Source organism: Bombus huntii, chromosome 13 (genome assembly GCF_024542735.1).
Source record: "Bombus huntii isolate Logan2020A chromosome 13, iyBomHunt1.1, whole genome shotgun sequence".
NCBI lineage: Eukaryota > Metazoa > Arthropoda > Insecta > Hymenoptera > Apidae > Bombus > Bombus huntii.
The window spans coordinates 10,103,403-10,128,473 of NC_066250.1; the positions used below are offsets into that span (position 1 = coordinate 10,103,403).

Genomic DNA, 25,071 nt, shown 5'->3' on the forward strand with positions numbered 1-25,071 from the left:
AATCACCAACTTCCACTCGGAAGTTGACTGTTCAACTCGATCTGTATATATATTTATATACAGAGTGTCTCACATAATTGAGACAATCTATAACTCTGAAACAGTAAAAAATGGAAATGAATTTCATTAGACAAAAATTAAATGGCTTTGAATGATGAACGATCTGGTGTATTTGCTCACTCTGAAAATGATCATGTTTGAAGCATTTTAAAGTTACCTATACTTGTTTAAATGGAACTATAAATTTTTCTATACTTTAGCCGATACACTTCTTGCTTTTTTATAAAAGAGTATTTGGTTAATTTGTACGTCTAAAAATGATTAATCTTAAAAAATATTTCAATTTTAATTTCGTCAAATTTACTGTGCGAAAGACAAGGAAAACTTAAACGCAATACTGCGTATTCTTTCTTAACTCTCATATACATAATTTTACAAAATTAAAATTGAAATATCTTTTAAACTAATCAATTTTCGGCCAGAATGCCTTAACACGTTAACCATCACGGTGGCCATCGGTGAGCCACGTATTACTAAATTTTTTAGAATGATCGAAATGAGATGAAATAGAAAATTTTCGAAGATGTGAATGATATAGATAACATTTGAGGAAAAAGTGCTCAAATACGATAGAACATAATATTTTGCAAAAATTGAATGTATCGTGTAATAGTATATTTCGGTTTATCATTTCCAAAATAGCCACAAAATATATGAAATCCGTGTGGTCAACGTATTGATATTTTTTATAGAGAATACAAAGAGAATGCACATCGATTGATGTATGGAAAACTGTATAGTTCTATTTGAAAAATACAGATGATCTTAAGATATGCAAAACTGGGGCACCTACAGTAGATGATACATCGTACGACACTGTTTAAATTTGTCGAATAAAATTTCTTTATATCTTAGACCATTTCAGGGTGATAGTTTGCCCCGGTTGCGCGAGACACCCTGTATGTCTCGAGATTTAATCGTTTTTCTTGCTTTCGTCGCGCGACACGCGCGAAGAATCGCAGCTGCGCCTGCGCACACGCTCGCAAATAGTTTCTCCGTATAATTAATTCGCACGATCTTTATTCCTACACAGAGAATTAATAGCTAGCAGCTGGACTGTGACCACATTTTACGCGTGTCTCGATAATTTCGCAGAATCCAGAGCGTAGCTATAAATCCAAGCGATCTAAATGAAGTTCGTTCATGGGAAACCAGTTCGTGCAAGGCCAGAGACGCGAGCATGATTTGTCATAGTGTTTCGCCGTCTTGATTGTACCGCAGCCACGCAATTATTCGGTGCTTACGACTAATTTAGATGATTAAGACGACATAAACGGCGCAGCCCCTGCTCCAAAATAATTCTCGTATTTGCGTTCTCTTTTTTTCTTGGCATTCTGCTTCCTCTTCCTTCTGCTTTCTTCCGACTTTTTGTTCTATCGTATCGTTGTCGAGTCTCGTGCGTCATAGCGGCTTATAATTATTCCATTACGAGAGCAGATTTATGTCGCGTCGCGCGAAATTTCTACCCTGCTCCAACGACTTCCGCCTCGCGAAACCGTGAGAAACGCGCCTCGCTGTTCCGCGAAAGTTGATGAGCGCTTCGACTCGCGGCTCTTGTCATCTCGTGTGCGTAACCACGGAAGTTAATTAAAGCTGCGTTTACATTAGGAAACTACAGTTATCAGTATCAACCAAGTATCAAGCAAATTGAAGTTTTGGCTTTCAATCGTTGAGCCAGAAATAACCCATTCGTCTGATTTTGGTTCAACGACCTATTCGTTTCAACCGTAGTCGCCTAATATAAACGCAGATTTACAGAAGCAATTGATTCTCAATAGAACTTGACAATTTGAATAAAATTTTATTATAATTTTCATATCGCAGTTATCGGTATAAATGTACTTAGAAATTAGGACAAGCTTTTACGAAATTCAAGCTTTTGCTAAACAGAGAAATTAGCATTATACAAATGCATTATAGAACTGATATGAACATACGGTATCCAAATCTGGGGATCAGTATCAGACCTTTATCGAAATACTACAAAGTATTTGAACATTCGATTCTTCGTTATATTAATAAGTCACAATATGTAAGTGGGTCCATCCTTAGGAGTAACTGTACGTTTAAGACTACTATTCATGCTATATATGTATGTACATACCTATTAATTTTTCACTAAATACAATAAATGTAACGATCTTCTAACTTCGAATTTTTTGAAAATTTCATTATTATAATCATGATATTCGTGTTCCGTTACAGTGTTAACGACACTTCAAAAAATTTCATAATGTAGATAATATATTCATCGAATAAATTTTTTGGTAAGTGTTCCAGTACTTTCGTCAGCCACTGTATTTACTGCAGACAAAAGACTCGCTTATGGTTAGTAATTAACACGTTCGGACCCGATTTTCACTTCCTACGTGCTGTATGCTGGAAAAATAATTTTCATACAATACCTGTCTATATATCGTGAAATTTATTTATTTAACACGAATTATTAAGAAATACTTTTTCATAATTCCCAGATCTGCAGTTCGCGTGTAACATTTCAATCTATACCATACTTAATGTAAAAATAGGATGCCGATCCGAGCGAGCGTCATACGCGTTGAACATGTTAACAAATGGCAAATAAACGTAGATATATTTAAAAAAACGAATAATAAGAATCTTTTCGAACGATCCTCGTAAACTAACATCTGCCTTCCTTAAAGTCGACACCAAACTGAAACCACCCTCGCCTTATAAAAGAACTCCGAAGGGAATCCGATAAGGAGTTGAATGGTAACTGCTCCATTTACCAAGGCGGCCTACCTGCCAGGGGAAGATTTACAATATCGATCGCCGACGCGGCGCTAGGATAACCGAAACAATGTGGCCACGATTCGATTACGATTCCGCGGTTCATCTCTCATTGCCGCCTACGGGGTTCCGTATCGAGGGAGCAGCCTGAAATTGCCAGCTGCGCCCCGCCAGATTTATAAAGGACCGGTCCCGGACCCGTGGCCAGCCGCGATCCGATCTTGTCGATCTTCTCTCCGGAGCTCGTTTGTGCGAGTGTGTGTCAATCGAGTTGCCGCGCGACTAGCACCGTTCTCGAGTCGAGAACGAGCTCTGGCCCGCTTCCCATGAAGCCACTGTCGGCGGCAATCTGCGAAAGAAGTCGCCTCTCTCATTGGTATTCCGAACCGATCTCTCCTTCTCTTTCCCTCCTATTCTCCGTCTCCGGTTTTGTTAACGTGGGATGGAGCGCTCTATTTTACGAGCAACTTTGTCTGTATGATGCGGACAAATTGGTCAGACGGCGCGAAAATATTTCACCTGTTTCTTCGTTTCTTCCACCGGGGCTCATTGGACGGTTATGACAACGGAATTTCGGTCGGCCGGCTCTCAGTTCCGAAGATTCCGTTTGTAGCACGGTGCGTGAATTTAATTACGGGTTTATTGTGGTCTTCTTCGATGGACAGATTGGAATGTTACTCGAAGTTGTTTTTTAGCTCTTTAGTTCAACAGTGTTGAATTTTCCATGCAAAAGCAGGTTTAAATAAGCGTAAAATTAAAGCGAAAAATCACGCATACCAATGCTTCTTTATCTTTCTCAAACTTGTTTAGATAGAAATTTTAGAAAAATATATGATTCGATCGAAAACGACCCAAAGAGCGCAGGGTAACGTACAATTTTTTTCGACCTAACGAGTCAAAAATACACAATTTGTTTCAGCGGAATTGTTCCTTGGTTACGTGCTAGTATATTTATTTTTAACTATGATGCTATCTTCTGTACCTATCTGTTTTTAATGCCATAATATGTACAGCAGAAGGGAACGCAAAAAAGCTAGAGCTCTTTTAAATACAATTATTAGTACAAAGAATGCGTTAAAAATGATTGGTTTGTTGTGCCCGTATCTCACACATGCTTGTGCATTTTGTATGGTTAACCGTGCCCCTATCTCACACGGATATGAAGGTTAAAGGAGTTACATACTCAAGATCTCATTATGAGTCAGGAAAGTTTATAGATTAAACGAGAAAGATTCGTTTGAGCTGGTTTCTGCAAATATAAACGTTACAAATGTATTTATAATGGAGCCAGTGTATGATTTGGGAGATTTGCACAATCGTTTTTTCTCTGTTCAATTGTAATTTGATGAAATTAAGATTACTGTAACAAGTATATACAAATACACAATACAAATACGCTTGGAAGCATAGACAATGTTTGATACATGAGAGTGATTAAATATCTCTAATTAGCCGGTCGATGACTACCTTAGCACGATTTTAGAAATTAATTTCAATCTAAAACAATTACAATGCAGGATATTACTTTTATCTACCCGCATTACACAACCAACCTCGATCACGATCATACAAACCAGTTATATCTGAAAAGAACAGTGCACCTCTTCGTGCACTTCCTAGTATATCATTTTTTCAATTTCACCTTTTACAAACAACGATTGCCTACAAATCGATTATTGAACAGCTACGAGCCAATTAAAACAAGGGTAATAACAGCCTTCCACTATTCAATCATCCTCTGATCGCACAAATTACAATGCAATCCAGTAATCGTGAAACCGATCCCTTGTATCTAGATCGAGATACTCTTCCTCATACCACGAGCAAACATTGCCGTTAAAAACACCATCACAGAAATTCTACTTGCTGGAACAAAGAAAAAGTTGCACCTGTTCGTCTATTTCTCCCTATCGGTAGAACAATAACTTGAACGAACGTCGAAGGCTCGCGATTCTGTGTTCGTACAGTCTCGTTCATAAGTATTACAGCACCTCCTCCCATATAAAATATGACCAACTGGTTTATATTATCAGGGAAACGATTACTCAAATATGATTTTCGATTTATGCAAGATAACGATGCAAGAACTTGTAACAGCTATTTTTATGAGTTACAAAAGGAACAACATAATGTATTAAAAATCATATCGGTCTCCACAATCCCGTAATTTAAATCTCATTGAAAAAAGTATTGTATGAAACAAATGAAAAGACAGAAAAGTTTACCTAAAATGTGAATCGACATTTGGAATTAATTAAGACTAAATACGATAGAAAAATTATTAATACGATTGACGGAATTGTAGATGCCAAAAAGAGGAGATGTATGAAGAAAAGGAAAAACGAGGAATGTCCATTTTTTGCCATTTTCTATGTGATAATTGAGACTGCGGAACTACTAAACCATAATGATTATAATATAATATGTTAATTAAAAACAAGGAATGTCTATTCTGTACTGGAATAAAACTCGCATAAAAATAATTAATATTCTATTAATTATTTTTTTTATGATATCTACGTAAGGTATACATTTCATTTTATGAAAAATACAGTTAAATTCATCAAATGTTGGTCATTTTCCAGTGAACTATTTTAGTTAAACTAAACATAAACATAATTTTCTCAACAAATAAAGATATTTTGTGACATTTCTTGTTTCTCTCTCATACTCTCGTATAAAGATGTTAATTTTTATTACAGCATTGAATGTATAGATTCATTATAAATTCATTTTTAAAATAATTAATACCGAGTTCCAATTCGTTCCAATACTTGTGCACGAGGGTGTACACCAGCCTGTTACGACATAGCGATCGTCGAAATGGGAAGTTGTTAAAGCAGCTCAACCGAAGGTAATTAAAACTCTTAATTATCGGTCGACTCGCGTACAACTCTATCGTCAAGTCGCGTTTCTACGACATTCTCGAGAATCGTAACGAGTCGAACGACAAAAGAAAGGGCGGCACAACAGACAGAACGAACCAACCGATAGAGGAGAGAAAAAAGAAGGAAAGAGAGAAGAAAAAAGAAGAACGGAGGAAAAATGAAGAGAAGAAACGAGTCGATAAGCAGAAACGCTGCTGATGCTGCCGATGAAGTGGTGGCCGGCCTAATTGGCTTCCGTTGCTCTGTCCATGGGCCACCGCTTTTCCCATAAATTAACTTTACGCGACGCTTTAATTAAAGCACCGTGGGTCGCGACCCACGCATATTTCAAAGGGAAAACGAGGGACCTCTGCACACCGGGATCGCATACCGTCCATATTGCTGTTCTGTTTATTACGAATTCTAAACCGTGCCTCCACTCATACGAGCGATTCTTTATGGTTCTATGTCAGACATTTAATAATATAATTCCCTGGATGTGGACAGAAGGTTTAGTTGGTCGTTTTTAAGGGAAGGGGGAAGGGGGGAGATAAAATTATTTTGAGATTCTAGTGCTTGGGTCTGTGGTGAATAGACATGTTATGGCGAAGGGTGCAGTTCAAAGTTTTGGAAACAGTAAAGTACAAGTTAGATACTTCTATTTTATTATAAAATATTCCTTTGATTAGTGGAAAGTTTAATAAATTCACATACCAACAACAATATAAAAAACTATTTTTCTACGTGATAAAACCGAAAAAATTAAATATTTGGATTATCAAAAAGAAAAAGAAAATTCCTTTTATCGTCGATGTATTAACGACCGACAAGTCTTTCCTTGAAAATTTCCATATCAATAAGTATACAGGATACGTTGAGAGAACTTTTCCTGTTCAAACGTTGGAACGAATTAACACTGAACGGATGATAAGTTTATCTTCGGTGCCGCCACGGCGTAAATTGAGAATTTTTCGAGGAGATCGTCGCTGGTTAGACGAACGTGTCAGCTGGTGCTCGCGAAAAAAGACTTCCTCCACGGAAGGTTCTACATCGTGGATAGAATTCCTTGTCGTATACCAAATTAACTTGGACGAGCTACTTTCGGTTTACCCTGTATCGAGTTCCACGCTACCGGTATACACTCGAGGCCATTCGATCTCCCCCAGAGTTTCAGCAATCTGGCCACCTGTCATCAGCACATGTCTACTCCGTCGACTCACCCTCATGAGAAAACGTCAACATCGAAGAAACAAATTGAAATGATTGTTAGCAACGTAACGTGAAAATTTCACGCGCTATGGTGTAAGATAATTTGGATTTAGTAGTGATTTAGGTGGAAGATTGGAAAAATAGATTTTAACAAACAGAATGTTTGTTAGATGACATAGTCGAGATCCTTCGAGTTTCGGTCGTGTTTATAACCCTGCAGCGTTTCCCGAATTTTTATATACCAATCCCATTATTGTTTTAACAAGTAAAAAGACGTAAATACTATTTTTAAAAGACTTTTATACAGGGTGGTTGGTAACTGGTGGTACAAGCGGAAAGGGGGTGATTCTACGCGAAAAAAGAAGTCGAAAATATAGAATAAAAATTTTTCGTTTGAGGCTTTGTTTTCGAGAAAATCAACTTTGAATTTTCGCTCGGTACGCGTGCACTTTATCACGTTTCGTTATAACGGATCTCACTGTAGATCGTTGTCTCGATGGAAAAACTTGAAAAAAAAAAATTGTTTTTAAATTTGTATTCTATATCTTCGACTTCTTTTTTCGCGTAGAATCACCCCCTTTCCGCTTGTACCACCAGTTACCAACCACCCTGTATAAGATTAGAAGAAAATTTCATGGGTAATATATAACAAAGGTTCTTTCATATTTTCTATACACATAAGAAACTTCGTCGTCCTAACCCTTAACTGTTCTAACTTCACTTTTCCAAAAAAATGTCATCAATCAACCCGCATATGTCTCATTGGTATAGAGAATGCAAATTCATCATGAGAATTCTACTTTTTAAAAGCAACAAATATTCAGTTCTTTCGAGTCCTAATTAGTTGACCCCTGATTCAACGTATTAAACAAGCTACCCCAGCTGGTCGCGTTCACAAGTGGCTGGACTCGGTTTTATCCAGTGAAAATCAGGCGCACCCGCGCACAGCGTGCATCAACGACGAGATAAAAGTAGAAGAAGCGAGACAGAAGGCGCGCTACGGAGCCTGCAAAGGGTCGAAGAAGGACGTGACGACGCGTACCGGACGTAAACGAACGTAGATCGAGGAAAGATGGAGAAAACAGAGGGGTAAAGGAAGAGGTAGCTCAACTACCGTCCGCTACCGACGATAGCGGGCCAACATGGGGCCCAATTAAGGGAGCTACTCGGAGCTCTATCTATTCAGAGGAGCAACAACGAGACTCGTGGAGCAGACTCGAAAATGTCAACCGGACGGACGTGTCGCTATATAGATCGTTAAAATACCGCTTGTTGACCGTGCCACTGCCGAAAACTAGAGACCATTCTAACGTCACTCGGTATCTTGTTTTCTCGAGCGATGCCTCTCCCTCGTCTCTCCTTTTCCATTACAGAGTCGCCGTGTCTTTGTCGTTTAGATGTTGGCGATAAGAAAATTAATTTTCCGACACTCCACCGTTTCCAAACCTAACTCATGTACGTCGTACATGAAATGCTGGGACATAGATGCGTTAGATCACGTAACGAGTAACGTGAACTTTGAAGTTAAAGGACAACGAAGCGAGGAATTGGTGAAATTGTGATGTGGAATTCTGAGTTAGCGATGCAGGAAGAAGTTTCTTAAAACAAAATAATTGGGATTTTTGGGACGAGTACTATAGGTATCTTTAAAAGAAGATTTCGAATATTCTCCAAGAGGAAATTATTTTTCATCTGTAAGAAGTCACGCGAGAATTACGAGCAAGAATAATTCGAGAGTTGTAAGAAACTAAATAGAAATAATCGCATCGCCAAACCATTGTCGTATTTTACGCTATATTTTTATTTTACGCTATATTCCACGAATAAACTCCTAAAATTTAAACTTAAAAAGGATCTGCAACTCAACCGCTCATTCCTTCTTTATTTTACTTTAAATCGCTACCTCTCATCGAGTAAACTGACGAACCCCACCAACCAAAATCTCCATCGAATTCATTAAAACGCTCTGAAAAAATCAACACTCCGAAATGGTACCCAGGATAAAGTATCCTCCACCAGACCAATCCGGACCACGTTCCGAAAATTCCCAAGATCTTCGAAACCGCGGTTATTTATTATGCAAAGCGCGACCAGTTCGGAGCCGGCTCTCGGTCAGTCGTGCTCCTCTCAAATTGAAATTCTGGATAGTCCTTCCGCGGAACCTTTACGGTACGGGGAACTATTAGAGGGTAATGAGTTTCTCCGGAGCTATCCTATCTCTATGCTGTATGGTAGCACGGTAGTGGCTCCGCTTATCTTAGCTGAAATCCAGTTCAGCCACTCCTTTCTCTAGTATCCTCCAGGCGTCTTTTGATCCCATCCGAGGACTCCACGGCCACGTAGAACCCGTACGTTCTGTCCCGACAATTTAAAGCGGCCATTTCTAAACGTGTTCGCCTCTCTAGGAAAGGCCGAATATCATGTATTTTCGGCGACGATAAATTCCACGCTGCTTTTTCTATCGGCTCTACGCGCGCCGACGTTCCATCGCTTTTGCATTAAGAACGATAATCTCATCGGTAGACGTGTTCCTCCCCCCGTTTCAATATCTCGAATAGCTTTTTCGTGTTACTTACAGCGGACCTGGCGTTGACTTACTAATTCCGGGGCATTCCAATCGCTCGAAGATTCCTGATAAAACGATACTTCCCGGATACGTGGCGTGCTTTATTCGCTCTCCCTTTTGTCCTTTTTCTCCAATAGCAAAGTTGCATTTCGTGCGCATCACGATTAGTTTGCAGAGGTTTTCAGACAGGATGGTACTTCTTGAAGATTGGTGATTTGTTTTTAATAACTTTGTTTGGAATTTGCGGTTCGTGAACAAGAGCTTGTCTTTTGCAGGGATTTCAGATATGTAGTTTGTGACACTTGTGGAATAACTTGTCTATTAATCGATCGATTCTTTTACTTTCCTGTTATTTGTTGATTTCGTGTGTACATACAAACTACGAATTCATTTACAAAGTTTCGCTTCTCTTACCTCAACTGCAATATACCAAATTGTATATTGCAACTGAAATTACCTCAAACTGCAATATACCAAACTAAACTATAACCAAACGCTCCCCCCACGCCAATAAAAATGAAAACAACCAGTTTTTAATTCCAAATCATCTTAAACTGTTTAAATATAAATTCATTCCACAGCACATCAACTTTCTGAAAAAAGAACAATCCAAAACAATACAAAATATAACGGATCATTCACGAAACATCCTAACACAACCTTCAAGTTCGAGTCGATTGTCAAAACGCTAACAAGTCGACGTCGCTCATCTCCTTCAAACTCTTACAAACGGACTCAAACCGATCGTTGTGATAGGAGCGCGTGTCTAAACCAATTGGCATCGTACGAAGATCGGCGTGTGCTGTTCCATCGAGTTAAGTCGTATCTCGTATGCTACAGGTGGGCCAGGTTGGGCTCATGCACGGGACCAGGATTAATATTTCGAGCACGCTCGCGCAAATACAATGACTGGAGCAAAAAGGCCCAGGTGAGGCCTTCCTGGCAGCGATTGCCGACAAACCAACGGGCACACGAAGCAGGCAGAGGGGCGAGAAGAGGCAAGAAGGCTCGCAGAGAACGCGGCGTGCAAGATTGTACCAGTTTTTCGATCGGCTATTGATACCATTGAAACGGTCCCTCCTCTTTCCCCTGTATATGCATGAGCTTGCGAATTTCTTTGGTGGCAGCACGCCCTTCGTGCCCGTAAAACGAATCACCGTCTACGCGCGGCTTTATGCGCGTTTTTCGACGATTCCACGTCAAGCTGTCCCGGCAGGATGCCACCACAGAAAAAAGATACAAAGGTACGGCGGAGAGTATAGATATCATCGATCGGTTCTTACGCGGTGAAATTTAAACCTCGACTGCGATATATTCGACTTTAAACGTTTGACCGCTTCGTTTTTCATTCCTTTTTTCCCTTGATTTCGTGGATTCTCCTTTACGGGAGGAAGTGTTTACACATAGAAAATATGGTATGGTAACGTAATTGAAGGGATGATTAAAAGAATGTTCTGGACATTGTGGGGTTTTCATTAGGAATATCGTGTGCGATGAATATATGTGTGCTCGATAGTCCATGGATTTTTTATTTGGTCTTACAAATCAATTTAATGAAACAATATAATTTTGTTCAACAGTCTTATGTGCTTCAGAGAAAGTAGATGTAGTTCATTCTACACTATGTAAGTTTGAGACGTATTTGAAGAAGTATAAAAACGTAGCCAGCAAAAATTAGATAGAAAACTTAAAACCAGACATCCACAAAACCATACTACCTAGCGATTTACACAAATGTCTAATTAATCCTACTAATGGGCTAAGGATTTCTATGCATGTATAGGAAATTTGAAAGTGCAAAATTGAGTAGAGTGCACATAATATCAAAAATATATAAAATATCAAATGATATAATTTTAATCCTATTCTCAAAAATATAAATTTCCGTACAAATCCGCATACTGGCTATTAGCCAAGTAGAAACCGGCCGAGAAGATTAATCTGCATAAACAAAAATCAGTCCACAAATTAGCCAAAATCTTCAGATAACCGCTGTTCAAACCATCCAAAAAGAGTTTCGAATGCTTTATCCGAGTCGAATAAACGTATCAAAGGCTTGTTTGCCGTTGGAAGTGGACTCACGCGATGCTCGAGGTCCAACGATTCACCCAAGCAGCCAAGACTCGCTCGTTTCTCCGTAGAATGAAGGTTTATCTACTGATAACAGACGAGAATAAATTTTTAATGTTCGATACAGCCAGAAGTCAATTATCATGACTGTTGGCGAACGTAAGTTGGCCTTGTGTTTTTCCAATCGCCTTCGTGGTTCGTCCTGCACGAGGCTCGAATCTTGTGAATCATTTGTGTTCCTGAAACCAGGCGAACAGCTGGCTCGTTCGACACCTTCGCGGCCTCATTAACGCCATCGGTGTTAATTATGTTCCCGAGAAACGGCCTAATTGCCGACAAACCTTCGACGGCGCGAGGCGGTTGCGACGCAAGTTTCCAAGCTGTTCGAAAGGATTCTTCACGGTGGAGCACCGTTGACTCTAAACGAGATCGTTGGACGTGTTTACGTGCTAAGCAGCCTAATAGAAGCGATCCAGAAACTGGTTACAGATGAGATTTCGGGGAAATGATGGCCGGGAGACGTGCGTCTCACGGTTGATGAGCCAACAAAGATCTTCGAACAATAAAATCAAGCAGTGTAGAGGAGATAGAGACTTAGGGTAGAGTAGAGAATAATTCTAAGAATAATCTTTTTTTTTTGAGAAAGCTTTTTCTACAACAATTGTTTGAAAAATGACAAAAGAAGACATTCTTCGTTCGTATTTCATTAAAAATACGGGTCACTTGATTTTGTTAAAGCGTAACGATCTGTGTGGGTAAAATTTAAAGAAATATTTCTGGTTGACTTTCTTGATTTTTATATAGAAAAAGAACAAATTTCTATGTAAGAAATAATTCTATGGATATATTCGAAGGACCAAGCGTTGGATGAATACTTTATCTTTACGTAGAAAAGAAAGATAAAGGAAGCGAAGTATTGATTCAAGTGGTAAAATATAAACAAATTGCGTAGAAAGAAAAGTAATGACTTGGAAAGAGTTAAAAATTTCTATACAGAAATAATTCTACGAACGTATTCGAACATTTTATTTCTATCTTTGTGTTTTATTTTACGAGAACCATATAACGAATTGAATACGATAGACTGTCATCTAAGATATGATCTGGAGCAATTTGTAACGCAAGCACATTAAATTTTATTGCTGACGTGACTGGCGTTAAATAAACAACGAATCGCTTCGGTGAACGAAATCTTTTCCTCGACGAGCGGGACGAATACCGATCTGTATCGATACAAAAAACTCATTTCAGTTGTACAATCGATTTCTATCGACGATTTGACGTGCGCCACGTGCATCATATTTCGCGGAGCAACCTCGATGAATTAAAGATACAGCGCAGGTGTCGATGGAATCTTTCTTCAACCTTCGCTCGAGACAAGAACCTTGATTTGTCGATCGTACTGTAGCTTGTACTTCTATCAAAACGTACAAAAAGAAATGAGATTCATGTGTTATTCATTGGTAAGTTTCCTTCGAATCAGAAAGAAAAATCATATGCGTTGAATGATCGATAACAATCTTATAGAACTGATAATTACAATTTTTCTAATTTATCAAAAATTGTTTTAAATTTCAGACATATTCCTCTCTTAACTTTTCTTCCCATGTATTTCAATTTTTCAAATTTCCAAGATTAAAATAAACAGACTACCTAAAATACCAAGTAGGAAAGGGTATATATAGTGGCTAACAAAAGTATTCCAACACTTTTATAAACGTTTCATATCCAGATATTATGAAAAACATGTTGAAATTTCATTAGCACTGTAACGAGACACGATTATCGCAGTGTAAGTATATCAGTAAAATTTGAAAGGATCTGAAAATGTATATACAAGTTATGAGATACTTATTGGAGTATACACTTCGCAGAGCACCAATATGTTTGAATTTTAAACAGTCAATTACTCACTATATTAATATACATATATTTATATATTAAATATAGCGTATTAATAAGTATATGATATATATATATCCAATATAATTAATGTTAATAATAATAAAAATAATATATACATATACATAATATAATATTTTATTTTATTAATGTACATTATAATAACATCAATGTATAATAATATATATAATAAGCACAAAATTTAGCGAGACCATGTTTATCATTAATTGCATATTTAAGACTATTCTTGATGTATGCTAATTCTTCACCAAGTGTACCTGCTTATGTTTCCAATAAATGTCTTGTAACTTCTATATACAGTTCTCGATTGCTTTCGTTAATATTCTAATAGAACGTTACTATTCTAATTACGATAATCGTGTTTCATTACAGAGCTAATGAAATTCTAAAAGGTTTCGTTATAACGCGTGAAAAATTTTGTGATAAACATTCAAGTGCTTCCGTAAGCCAGTGTATATCATAATGTTATTAGTATTGGGTTATCGGATGAGTCTTAAATCTTTTCTAGTACGAATTATAAACTTTATTACACCTTATAATAATATGTTTAAACCAAATACGTACTATTCTGTTGAATAATTTTCTGCCATTCTGCTATTATGCCATCCGTGTGGAATTTTTGTTTTTTCTAAGGAAGAACATGATCTTAGAAAGGTTTATGACTTATCTGGTAACCAAATACAAGCGTTTTTATCAGATAGGAAGAATCTTTCGTTTTTCTTAAACTATAAGAGAAATTAATTTCCCATGAACATCGTTAAATATTGTAACATCCACTTATACATGACCCTAAAAACGATAAGAAAAATCGAAAGGAAAATGAAAAAATCGGCATCGAAGAATTTCATCAATTACAAGGAACACGGTTCGTTATCAAAGAACTCGCAGCCGGCTAATGGGAAGTTTACAACCTGTCGCCGACGGTGAGTGCACGAATCGCGATTTCGAAAGGCGTAACAGCTGGTCGCGGGCCGCTAACAAGAAATTCGTGCGAGGGAACGCGTCACGTTTGCGTTCAATACGAGCTGACAAGCCACGCTAGACGATCGTGTAATAAAAAAGAACCGGGCGAGGAGGAACAAAAAGAAAGGAAGAAAAAATTGCAAAAAATCAGTGTGTAAGCCACGGTATTCTACTCTGTTTCGTTCTTGTCGATTCGTATCGTTGACAGATTTAAGTAAGAGGGCTAACTGTCTGTTCGGTTTAATTGGGACGCGGAAATTTCATGAGATGTGAAGCGGATCTCATACGCGCCGGAATTCATTTTGAAGTCTCTAATGAATTCGAAGTACGCCGTTATGGCTGAAAGAAAGCGTAAAATGGACAGGGTTCTCGCTAAATTTCGTCCAATTTTGCATGAAACATCGTCCATGATAGGCCTCTTGCTTTAAAAACATCGAGCGACCGATAAATGGCGCAGAATGTCTTATTTTAAGCCGGGCTGAGTTTGCGGGGGCAAAAACGAGCCATTTCAAGCAGAAAAGCGAAAGAAACATACAGGGAGAACGATACGACGTTTTACGAGCCACGACGCGTTTTTCTCGTTTGCGTTCTTGTTCGCTGATAAAAATATCGACGAGTTTGGGAGGAAAGATCGTAAGAGCTTCTATCGATGCTCAACGTGGGTGACGTTGAATTGTATGATTATTGGATTTTGTTTTTCTATAAAAGTCTTCGAAACTTCTTTCTATCTTTACATTTTAACTGTCTTAATCTGATGTGCGGTTACTCACAAAGGTATTGCGACATAGTTTACGAATATGTACGTAACATTTTGGAATATCATTAGCACTGCAATAACACGTAACTAGCGTCGTTAAATTGGAAAAATTTGCAAGAAATGTGAAAGAATGAACAATACGAAACTCAAGATATCTAGTGCAAGTATATATTTTGCAGAGGTAACAAAAACATTTAAATTGTCAGTTATCCAATATATATATGTCGGAGATGAAAGGACATCGGGGCCTTTCTTTTGAAAATTTTGGGAAGACCCCCCATACTTTAGTCTAGACTTTTCATTATAGCGGTACTTAAATAATAAAACTTAGAAGTAGTTGTTTATAATTTAATCCGATTATGTGTGCCCAAGATTTATGACAATAGGCTTGGGCTTGAAGTGACACAACGGGTCGCTAAACGTAGCCACGGTCACGGGATGGACGTTTTTACCTAACAGAGATATGAAGTAATTGTATAGCTTTCCTTAAAAATATAGTTGACCCGAGGGGTACAGAGAGGTACGAAGAAGAGTATATAAGTGCAGTTCCACTTGGACTGAGGGAGTTAGTTGAGTTCTACTTGTATTGTGGACAAAGTAGTTGAGTTCTACTTGTACTGTGGACAAGTAAATTGAGTTATACTTGAATTGTGGACCAGTAAATTCAGTTCGACTTAGACTTTGGAAGAAAACGCATTTGCTATCCTGTTGACCGTGGATTCGCTATTGAACCTAAGATCACTATCAGCATCTCGAGTATCTAATCGTCACTAATCATATTTGTACCAGTAAATATCATCCATATTGTATAACAACAATGGCTAATCCAAATGAAGATTCGTTCATATCCCTAACCCTAATGAGAACTCGACATATATATAGGCTTGTGATAAAATATACGAATGCTTTTACGGCTAACTGTATATACTATATACGACGCATGCCATCTGCAACGTTGGACCATTAATGCCGATCGGTCCACAGGCCCATAAAAAGCCAAGCACTAGCCTAATTCAAATCTCTCTAAGAAGCAAATTATTTCAAATTACCAAACTATTTCCCTGCACAAAAACCTTTCTCGAGCCATCTAATCATCCGAAAGCCGCATTATGCTATTGTGCCAAAGAATCTGTCCCGAAGAAATGCTCGTATTATCACGAGTCTTCATAGGCTCTAAAAAGCCCTTCTAGAAATTTGAATGCATGTATAGACGACATAGAGACACGCGAGCGGGGCGTTTACGCCTGGACCATGAGGTCTAAGATGCGGGACAATTATAGCGAAATAAAATATTTCGGAGTTCGAGGGACACGGTGGATAGGGGATTCGTTGGGTCGCAGCTGTTAGATCGATTTGGAAAATTGGTCAGGATCTAAAGTACTCGCTGCACGTAACATGGCGTGACTATCGCACGCGACCACAGCCGTACAATAGCCAGTCGTAATCGTTTCCCTCGAAAAAAGGGAGCAACTCGTGGCCTGGAGCTCTCTTTATTATAATACGGGCTTGGATCTTGACAGGCTGCGCTGGCTGACGCGAGCCACGCGACTAGGTATCAACCATTCCGACAAAAGTCATGCAGGTCTCTTTGGCCTTCTTTACGAGGTTACCTTTCCGTTATCTTTCTTCCTTTCTTTTTTTTTATTCCGATTCGATTCTGTTCAACATTACGCAAGCGAAGCGTTATGTAAGCTTCTCGAGGACGTTTAATAGGTGGCGAAGGGACACAAAGTTCTGGTCGAACCACTTACAACTAGTTAAACTGGCGAACGAAGTTTGAAGAATGTGAAGCGACGTACAGTTTCAGACTTCGAAAGTTTGATGCTGTTGTGTGAAGATAATTTAACAGATAGTTGTTCGTTTAACGACGTATAGATAAAAGATAAAGATAGCATAAACATAAGAATACCGACTCGCATCTTTTCTGGTCTTCCATATATTAAATTTGGCAACTTAAAGTCAAAATATCTCCTAAATTAACAATTAATTTTTCGATATAAACAGGTTAACACTTCTTTGTAGGGAATGCCGACATGGATCGATTAATATACTAAAAAATATATGGTCCAATTAGAAAAATTGATGACGACCTTGAAAGTTCAGAAAAAGTTTTATTCACCATTGTAAATATCCCCCAAGTAGTATAGCTTTGTCCTGTGGCGTTTTTATAACACCATTCTTATATATTCTTTCTTATAAGTTCTTTATAAAACCATTTATAACACAGATGCATACTTAGTAGCTCTCATTTTATTGATTCACCCTGTACATAGCTCTAACAATTTTCCGCCAGAATATACGCTTATTGATTAAATTTATTTGAATTATTAAGAATATGCGCGAATATGTAGTAGATACGCGAATTTTACCAAAGTATACGAAATTTACAACGAATTGGTAATTAGAAGTAACGTATTAACCTCCTACCGAATTATTAAGATATAAATCTAAATTATATATAAATCACATAGGTATTTACCATATGAGCATCAGTAGTTGTATTAATATCAGAAGTATTTCTAGTGATTTAGAAGACTTTTTTCAGTTGTCTTGTAATTTAAAAATTAAAGAATCTGGAGATAAAGAGTTCGTCACGTAGCAAAGTAGTTGTATAAGGTATGACAATTACAAATATCAATTTTGTTACTATATATTGACTCTCGAAAATCAACTTAATCGGTTTGTAATATAATATTACACTAACTTATTAGTGACTATTGATTACGAAAAAGCAAACCATTGCAGTTTGATTTAATTGTAGTTTTGTAATTAAGATAGATATCTTGTCTTATACAATACTTATACGGATACTTTTGATCGGTAGTGTACTTGAAAACCTGCGCAACTCCATAGCAATTAAGCAAAAAATTCGACAAATTTGCGAACGGGCAAAAGAGACGAAGGAAACTGAAGCGACGAGAGTCAGAAAGGGTGTGCTGGTTGTTAGACACGGTTATGAGAAGCAGTCTCCGGTTTTATGCCCAAGCTTGTTGGGACGGTTAAAGAAGCGCCGTGTTCAGACGGAATATCGGCGAGATTCGTGAGGCAGAGCCGGTGTTCTTTACACCTCGTTGTTTCCCGCAAATTCTCATGCTTGCCGGCCCTAAATAACCGTGGTAGACAGTCGTCGGGTTATAAAGACCTGTCCGGGAATAGCTAACATTCTCGCGGAGTCAGCGTGCACGCGTGTCCCAGAGCGCTGATGAAAGGATGCAGCAGGTGCTAAAAAGCGTAGGACAGAGGTCAGGAAAAATACTGAACGTTGAGAAAGTCCGGAGCCTTGCAACTTCCTCCTGCACGAGACCACAGATATGTTGTTCCGTTAATGGATTGGTACGAGGTAGCCCCGAGCCCGTTTTTCCCCATACTTTTATTAGTACCTTGTCTGGTCCAGAGAAAAATGGATTTCGTTTTTGCGGCTGACTGCTTTGAAACATTAGAACGTTTTTCATAAAATGTTAGAGTTTTTGGGAGATGCTTATTGATTACTTTCTTTGAAGGGTGAGTGGAGATTGGAAGCATTCACGGTTAAGAATTGAATCGTGGAAGACGAATGACTAGCCAACCTCGTTGCACTCCTGGGATTTTAATGTTCCAATCTCGTTCTAGTTTCAACAAATACAAAGACCTTTAATGTTTAAAGAAAGCTGTAGGTAAAATCGAAACGAAAAGTCACGCGTAGCAACAACGATTCTTTTACATTTTTCTCAAGCCTAATAAGCTCTGTAGCAATAGAAAAATATGATCTGATCGAAAATTATGCATTAATTAACGTACAATTTCTATATTGATCTAATTGTAGGGCTCTTAATTATTTTTGGCTGAATGTAATCTAATTAGGATATTAATATAATAAAGAAAATATTAAAGTGTGTGTAATATCTAAAATTTATGGTAGGTATGTATTGTAAAAATAAGTATGAGATGTTTTCACTTACTCACGAAGCTGTCATAAATCCACCTTATGGCCACAGATTTAAAAAAAACTGCCAACATAAAAGTATTTATAGACTTTTTTATACTATTTATATACATAATTAAAACCACAATATTTCTTCAATTTTATCAAAAACTAAAATTTAAAAATCAAGATTTAAATCAAGATTTAAACCAAAGAAATTTCCAACGCAAACATATCGCAAACTAGACTTCATCTACATTATTCGTTTCTATTTCACCTCTTGTTTATTTATTTTTTATTCGCCATTTTTTATCATTTATTTATCTGCCCCAAACATCTTATTCGTATTAAGAGACACGATTCTCGTATTAGTAGACTGGGGAATTTCGAATGAATAAAGCAGTCTACGAGGCGATTCGACTCGGTTTGTCGCGATACGGTGTCATTAGGTGATAACCAGTTCGTGGCGGGGTGCATAATGACGAGGGTAGACGAACACCTAAAGTAATAGAGTTGAGAAAATTAAAGGCCAAAATAATTCCAACCTCCGGAGCCATTTATTACGAGATTCCGACTGTCTGAACCGTGGTTCGAGCGCAGGTGATGAATACCTCGGAAATGTTTAGTAACGAGGCTATCAAAATTACGTTCACCCATTCGACTCCACCTGCCCGCTGGTGCCCAATTTGAGCTTGCCATTTGCAACATCAAAATTCTTATCTTTTTACGCGTGTTCATACGGTCTGGTCACGTTCATCGTAAAACTCGTCATTTTATTGATGAACTCTTATTATAATAACTATCAAGCCAATCTTGTGTTTAGCTTATTACGGAGAATGAGAAATTACATAATTGCCCTTGTTAGCAAATGTAGAAATTGTTATCATCTTGAAAATTCCATCCGTAAACGTGCTGCTTCGAAATGCTAGATTAAGAGAACCGAGACTTCAAATACAGATTTTTGAATCTTCTTTGTCTATTATTATAATCATAAAAGATTTTTAAGAAGTTATATAAGTCAAAAGGAAATAAAAATCAGAGGAAAGAATCGAGAAGTATTTTGGTATTTAGAAGAGACAACAAACTTTAAATAAACACACGATATAAAAGAAATAATAGGTACATCATTGGGAAGAATTCATTAAGAATTCACAAGGAATGAAATCATAAATAATAAAAAACAAGTTAATGACAACAAAACTAGTAAAATTTATTGACAGAGAGCAATTTTTCATATGTATACTACAGTTCATAAGCGTATGGATACTTTCCTTGATTTATATTGTGGCGGATGAAAAGAGAGGTTGCGTTTCGTCCCGGGACTACCGGTGGACTCGTCAGTAAGGCTATGCCCGGTAGTCCCTGCCTTAGACGTAGAGGGAGTCTCGCTAGGTGCGATCATTCGCTCGTATATTTGACCGCTAGCGAGATAGACAGACTCATTGTCGTCGTAGCCCTCTGGTGTTGGCGGTTGGTACCCGCGGATCGCCCGGGAGATGTTGCGCCGCGTTGGTGCCTCGACCTGCCAGCGTCCTGTTGGTACCGATCCGCCACAATATTAACGGTACATGAATATTTATAAAATATACGAATTAATGATAAATTAACGATGAAAATCAAAATTTAATATCTTTTTGTGAAATCGACAGATATATATGTTATATTATATTTAAGTATTATACATATATAAACAATTAATATTTCATATGATATATATATGTATATATTAAAATTAAATATATAAAATCGAAAAGTTAACGTATTTGAAATCTCATTAAAAGAATTACTCAGAATAACTCTTTTATCAATTTAAAAGAACCTTCTCTAATTTATCTATACATTGACAATTACACGAGCTGAAAGCAATGAATCACATGAAACATGAAGGCAATTAATTACAAGATTAAATTGTAAGATTGGATCATAATGCTTGACATTTTCAGATGCCAATTCTTTTATCGTGTATCAACTTTTAAACGCAAATTTTGTCATTACATCCTATATATCAGCTCTAATAAACCATAAAATTGTCTTGAATCATTCTGTCAGTGTTTTTGTTAACTAAATATACTACGTTAGAAAAATGCGAATGACTATACATTTTTTAGCATTAGTGTATAGCCTACTAAGCGAAACCTTCTATCAAATAGCAGCAAACGGTCAATCAAAACTTCTAATATACCGCGCTGGTGCAACAAATTAGTACTCAAGACAGCACAGAAATCCTAGAAACCCGCAAATTACCACTTTCTTATTTTTGCCATCAGCTTACTAAATACTGTACCTACGATTCATCGCTCGCACACGTGACCAGCGACGATGATAAAGCGCCATATCCCTAATGAGCGTTTTTCTTTTCAACTGATTCGTGGCTGCCCTTTAATCGAATCGGGGTGCACAGAAGCACCGGCGTGTTCGATCGATCCAGGATCACAGTGATCGAGACTCATCGAGGAATCGCGTAATTGAAGTGGACGACACGCATGACCACTTGGCCAGGCGTCGATATTAAAATTGATCAATTAGCCGTCGGATGCATAATCGGCCCGTGGCGTTCCACCTCGAGGCTTCGTTTCATTGACCATAAGCATTCGAATCGTAATAATCGCGGACCGTCGGCCGTAATACATTGATTAGCTATCGATTGGACATTGAAAAAGGGGCGCGAGATCCGGCCAAAAGACACCGCGGCTGGTCGTATTAGGCCAGATTGCTCTGGTCAAAATGATTTTATATGAGAACCATGCATTAGCTGGCCGCGAACCCTTGAATTTTCACAGATACCGAACCGTTCGAATGACAGACGCACTTTCAACAACGAAAAAAAGAGAGAAAATCAGTCTGACTAACAAGGGTATCGAAATTGCAGCGGTGTCGATCAGCTCGCTAAGTAGCTCGAGCCCTAAAGGGTCGATATGCATACGAGCAACTTTGAAATCGCATTCATATACCCTCGTTCGACGAAAGACAGTGCCCAACAGCCGACCTCCTCCTCCTCCTCCTTCTATTTCTCTCTGTCCCTCTTCTTCCTTCGTTGCAATCATCCCGCTGAATTCTTCTGCGAGCTATCATTCGCACATTTACAAGCCCAACTGGCCGAACGGTGTGAAAATTACAGGCGCGAGATCGGCCTTGCTGAACGAGCCTGTCCGCTGGGCACAGCCCTAGAACTCCGAGATGATTGCACGAGCTGCAACTCGCGTGGCCCCGAGTCTTCGTGCCTCGACATCTGTGGACGGTTTCGAGATGGTTTCGAGTTGCATACGTAGAGTGGAATCGAACGATTTTTAATATACAGTCAGTTACAAAAGTCTACGTACATCCTTCAAATATATAATATTGTAACATAAACGTAATCTGTGCACTTATGCCAAAGAGACATACAATGTTAGTAGATAGATAGAGGTATATAGATAGAGTATAAGTATCATTCAAAGTAGAAAGGCGTGGATGAAATAAATATAATAAAAACACTAGCTCTATGAATTTTTTTGACACATTAACGATGTAATTTAATCACGTAATTTTTCAACAATAAAAATCTGCCTTCTTTTCACGTCAGATCTCGTATGTATCTCTTTATTCTTACTTTTCGAGATTATTTCAAGTGCGTTAGCTTATTAGCTAGAACCTACGTACCATGTCGCCTGATTATTTCAGGCTAACTGGTCGTTTAGGAGCACGTGGTAAATTGATCATCTTGCGCGTATCACGAGTTGAGATGCGTGCATCGACGCGATTAGTCAGCTTCGCTTCTCGCACCTCTGCGTTTGTTTACGCGCCTAATTAGCCTCGTAAACTGAAGTTAATACCGTAAATTAGGTTTGTGCGTGCGCGATGTGCATTGCATGGTGCTTCGTGAGCAAGTTTATGAAACGCGATCCAATTTTGTTTTTCGCTGATCGAGCATTCCATATTTGTAAAATGTAAAAAATAAATTAAGAAAGATGAAACTTGCGAAGAAAGTTTTATCTGCTAAATATCATAAGAAATACTATACTTTGGAGATTTCATATATTTTCACGTATTATGTACATCATAAAATCCAGAGTCTAGCTATAATAAATGCGATGTTGTATCAATACTTTTTGTATTATGTGGCTATTGCATCGTAATACAATGTGGAAAGTTCTAAAGCACTTGATATATACAGCTCTGAAACAGACATCTTTGTTGAATTAACAGAAAGAGAGAGAGAGAGAGAGAGACAGTAAAAATATAAAAATATTTATATGTACAATAGAAACAACAGACTTCTACCGACTCTCGATTCCCTACGAGGTATCACGCGAATCCATAAAAGATTACACAACGGTACGATTAGAATTTATCGCAATTATTCAGATTCATAAAAGAGAGTGTCAGATAATACTAGTTGTATGTTGAAATCAGATAACCCATCAAACCGCAATTAACATAAAATACGAACAAGAGACATCGCGTCGTCACTACTCAAATGTTATGGAAACGGCAATTAAACGAAATTGATTCACAACAACTTAATGGAAGCCAATGTAGGATCGTAACGGCTATCGAGTTTCCAACAGAAATCGGAACTTCTTGCGCGTTTATCCAACGATACGAAGGTTCGTGGCACGTTAATCGCACCATAATTTTGTCAAACGCGTTTGCACACCACGGTGAAAGCAGCGGATACACAGTTGACCATGCTCGTAAAACACCATAGACATCGCGGATGCTATTGACACAGAGACTGGTTCCGTACCGAGTATGCAAATAGTATAAGTTGCTTTGGTAATTTATTACGCAAATTATATGAATTACATTAGCGTTCAGCCGTAATAAATTATCGTGCTATGTAATTTTCGTGGTGAAGCCGTGAGGCATTTTATTGCTTCAATCGGTTCGGTTAGAAAATATATCAATACATGTCTCGGTGGAAAAATCGACGAACGACGGTCGTGTCATACGCTAACTTTATTACCAGCCTGACCTTTCCACGTGCATGAACTGTTGCGCCTGATACTATTAATTTTTGGGACAATCGCCACAACGAATAGTACCACTATTTCAGTCTTGTGAATCGGTTCTTTTGTACTGCTCGACACTATGAATATTGTGAAATGCAATATATGCTTTGGTAAGTCAGAAAAATTTGAATCTTGAAACCTGATCTTTCCAACTTCTACATATATTAGATATAGGAGAGATTTATCTAGCGAGTATTTCTCAATTGATAAGATAAATTTACCGTTTATTTTTCTCGCGATAATATGCTGTATATGGCAATTGCCAAATAATAATGCCGATTGAGAGATGTTTCGTTCCGATTCTGATACAAAATCGAATTTCGATACAAAAAGTTTGTCCGATGAATTTAGTGTCACTGACAAGACACATATTTCATTAATGTTTTTTTATCTCTACAATATCAAGTGGAAAGAATATTTCACAGAATAGATATCTTAAAAGCAAAACGATGTCTAAACGATGAATCTTCACTTCACTAACGAATGTTTACGAATAACTCTTAACAAATTGTGTAATATTTTCCCAAAAATTTTCCTATTTTCAAGTAGACTACAGAGAAACGACATTATTCCCCATCAATAACTAATGAACCACTCACGCTGGCTATCTCGTAGCTTATCAGGGATAGAAAGATCGAAAGTCGAACGACGGAAAAGTGTCTCGGTCAGTGACGAAGCGAAGATAATTTGTCAGCCACGTCGAGACGCTTCTTCTCGACGATTCTTCTCAGTTTTCTGACAAGATCTAAGGATCCAGAGATCCTACGAAAATATGCCGGAGAATAATGGATCTCGATCAGTGACTGCTCGCAGCTTCCCCGCAGACTAATGATGCTATTCAACCTCGACGAGAACTTTTTCCAGGTGAAAGGAAAACAGCAGGTTCTATTCGCCCATCGCCTTGTCTTCGCCTTTTTCTCTCGCCATTGTCGATCGCCAATTCTGGCAGGCAGAGCATTGTCCTTGACCACGTTTTGCCTACCTCTGTGGCTGGCCCGCTGCAATTTTCTTTG

General features: G+C 38.0%; 1 protein-coding gene across 9 annotated transcripts in view; it reads right to left on the reverse strand.

The window, feature by feature from the left end:
• Positions 1 to 25,071, reverse strand: part of LOC126872552 (uncharacterized) — a 433,925-nt gene that overhangs the window by 289,910 nt on the left and 118,944 nt on the right. For 7 of the 9 annotated variants that reach the window (XR_007692039.1, XR_007692040.1, XR_007692037.1 and 4 more), the window contains one exon: positions 19,105 to 19,152. Coding sequence is in view for 3 of the 9 variants with exons in the window: in XM_050632640.1 (XP_050488597.1) it covers positions 19,105 to 19,152 (48 nt within the window). In the remaining 6 variants the exon portion in view is untranslated. Of the gene's footprint in view, positions 1 to 19,104; positions 19,153 to 20,256; positions 20,601 to 25,071 lie in introns of those variants that run through there. The other 2 variants (XM_050632638.1, XM_050632639.1) reach the window with 1 other exon arrangement.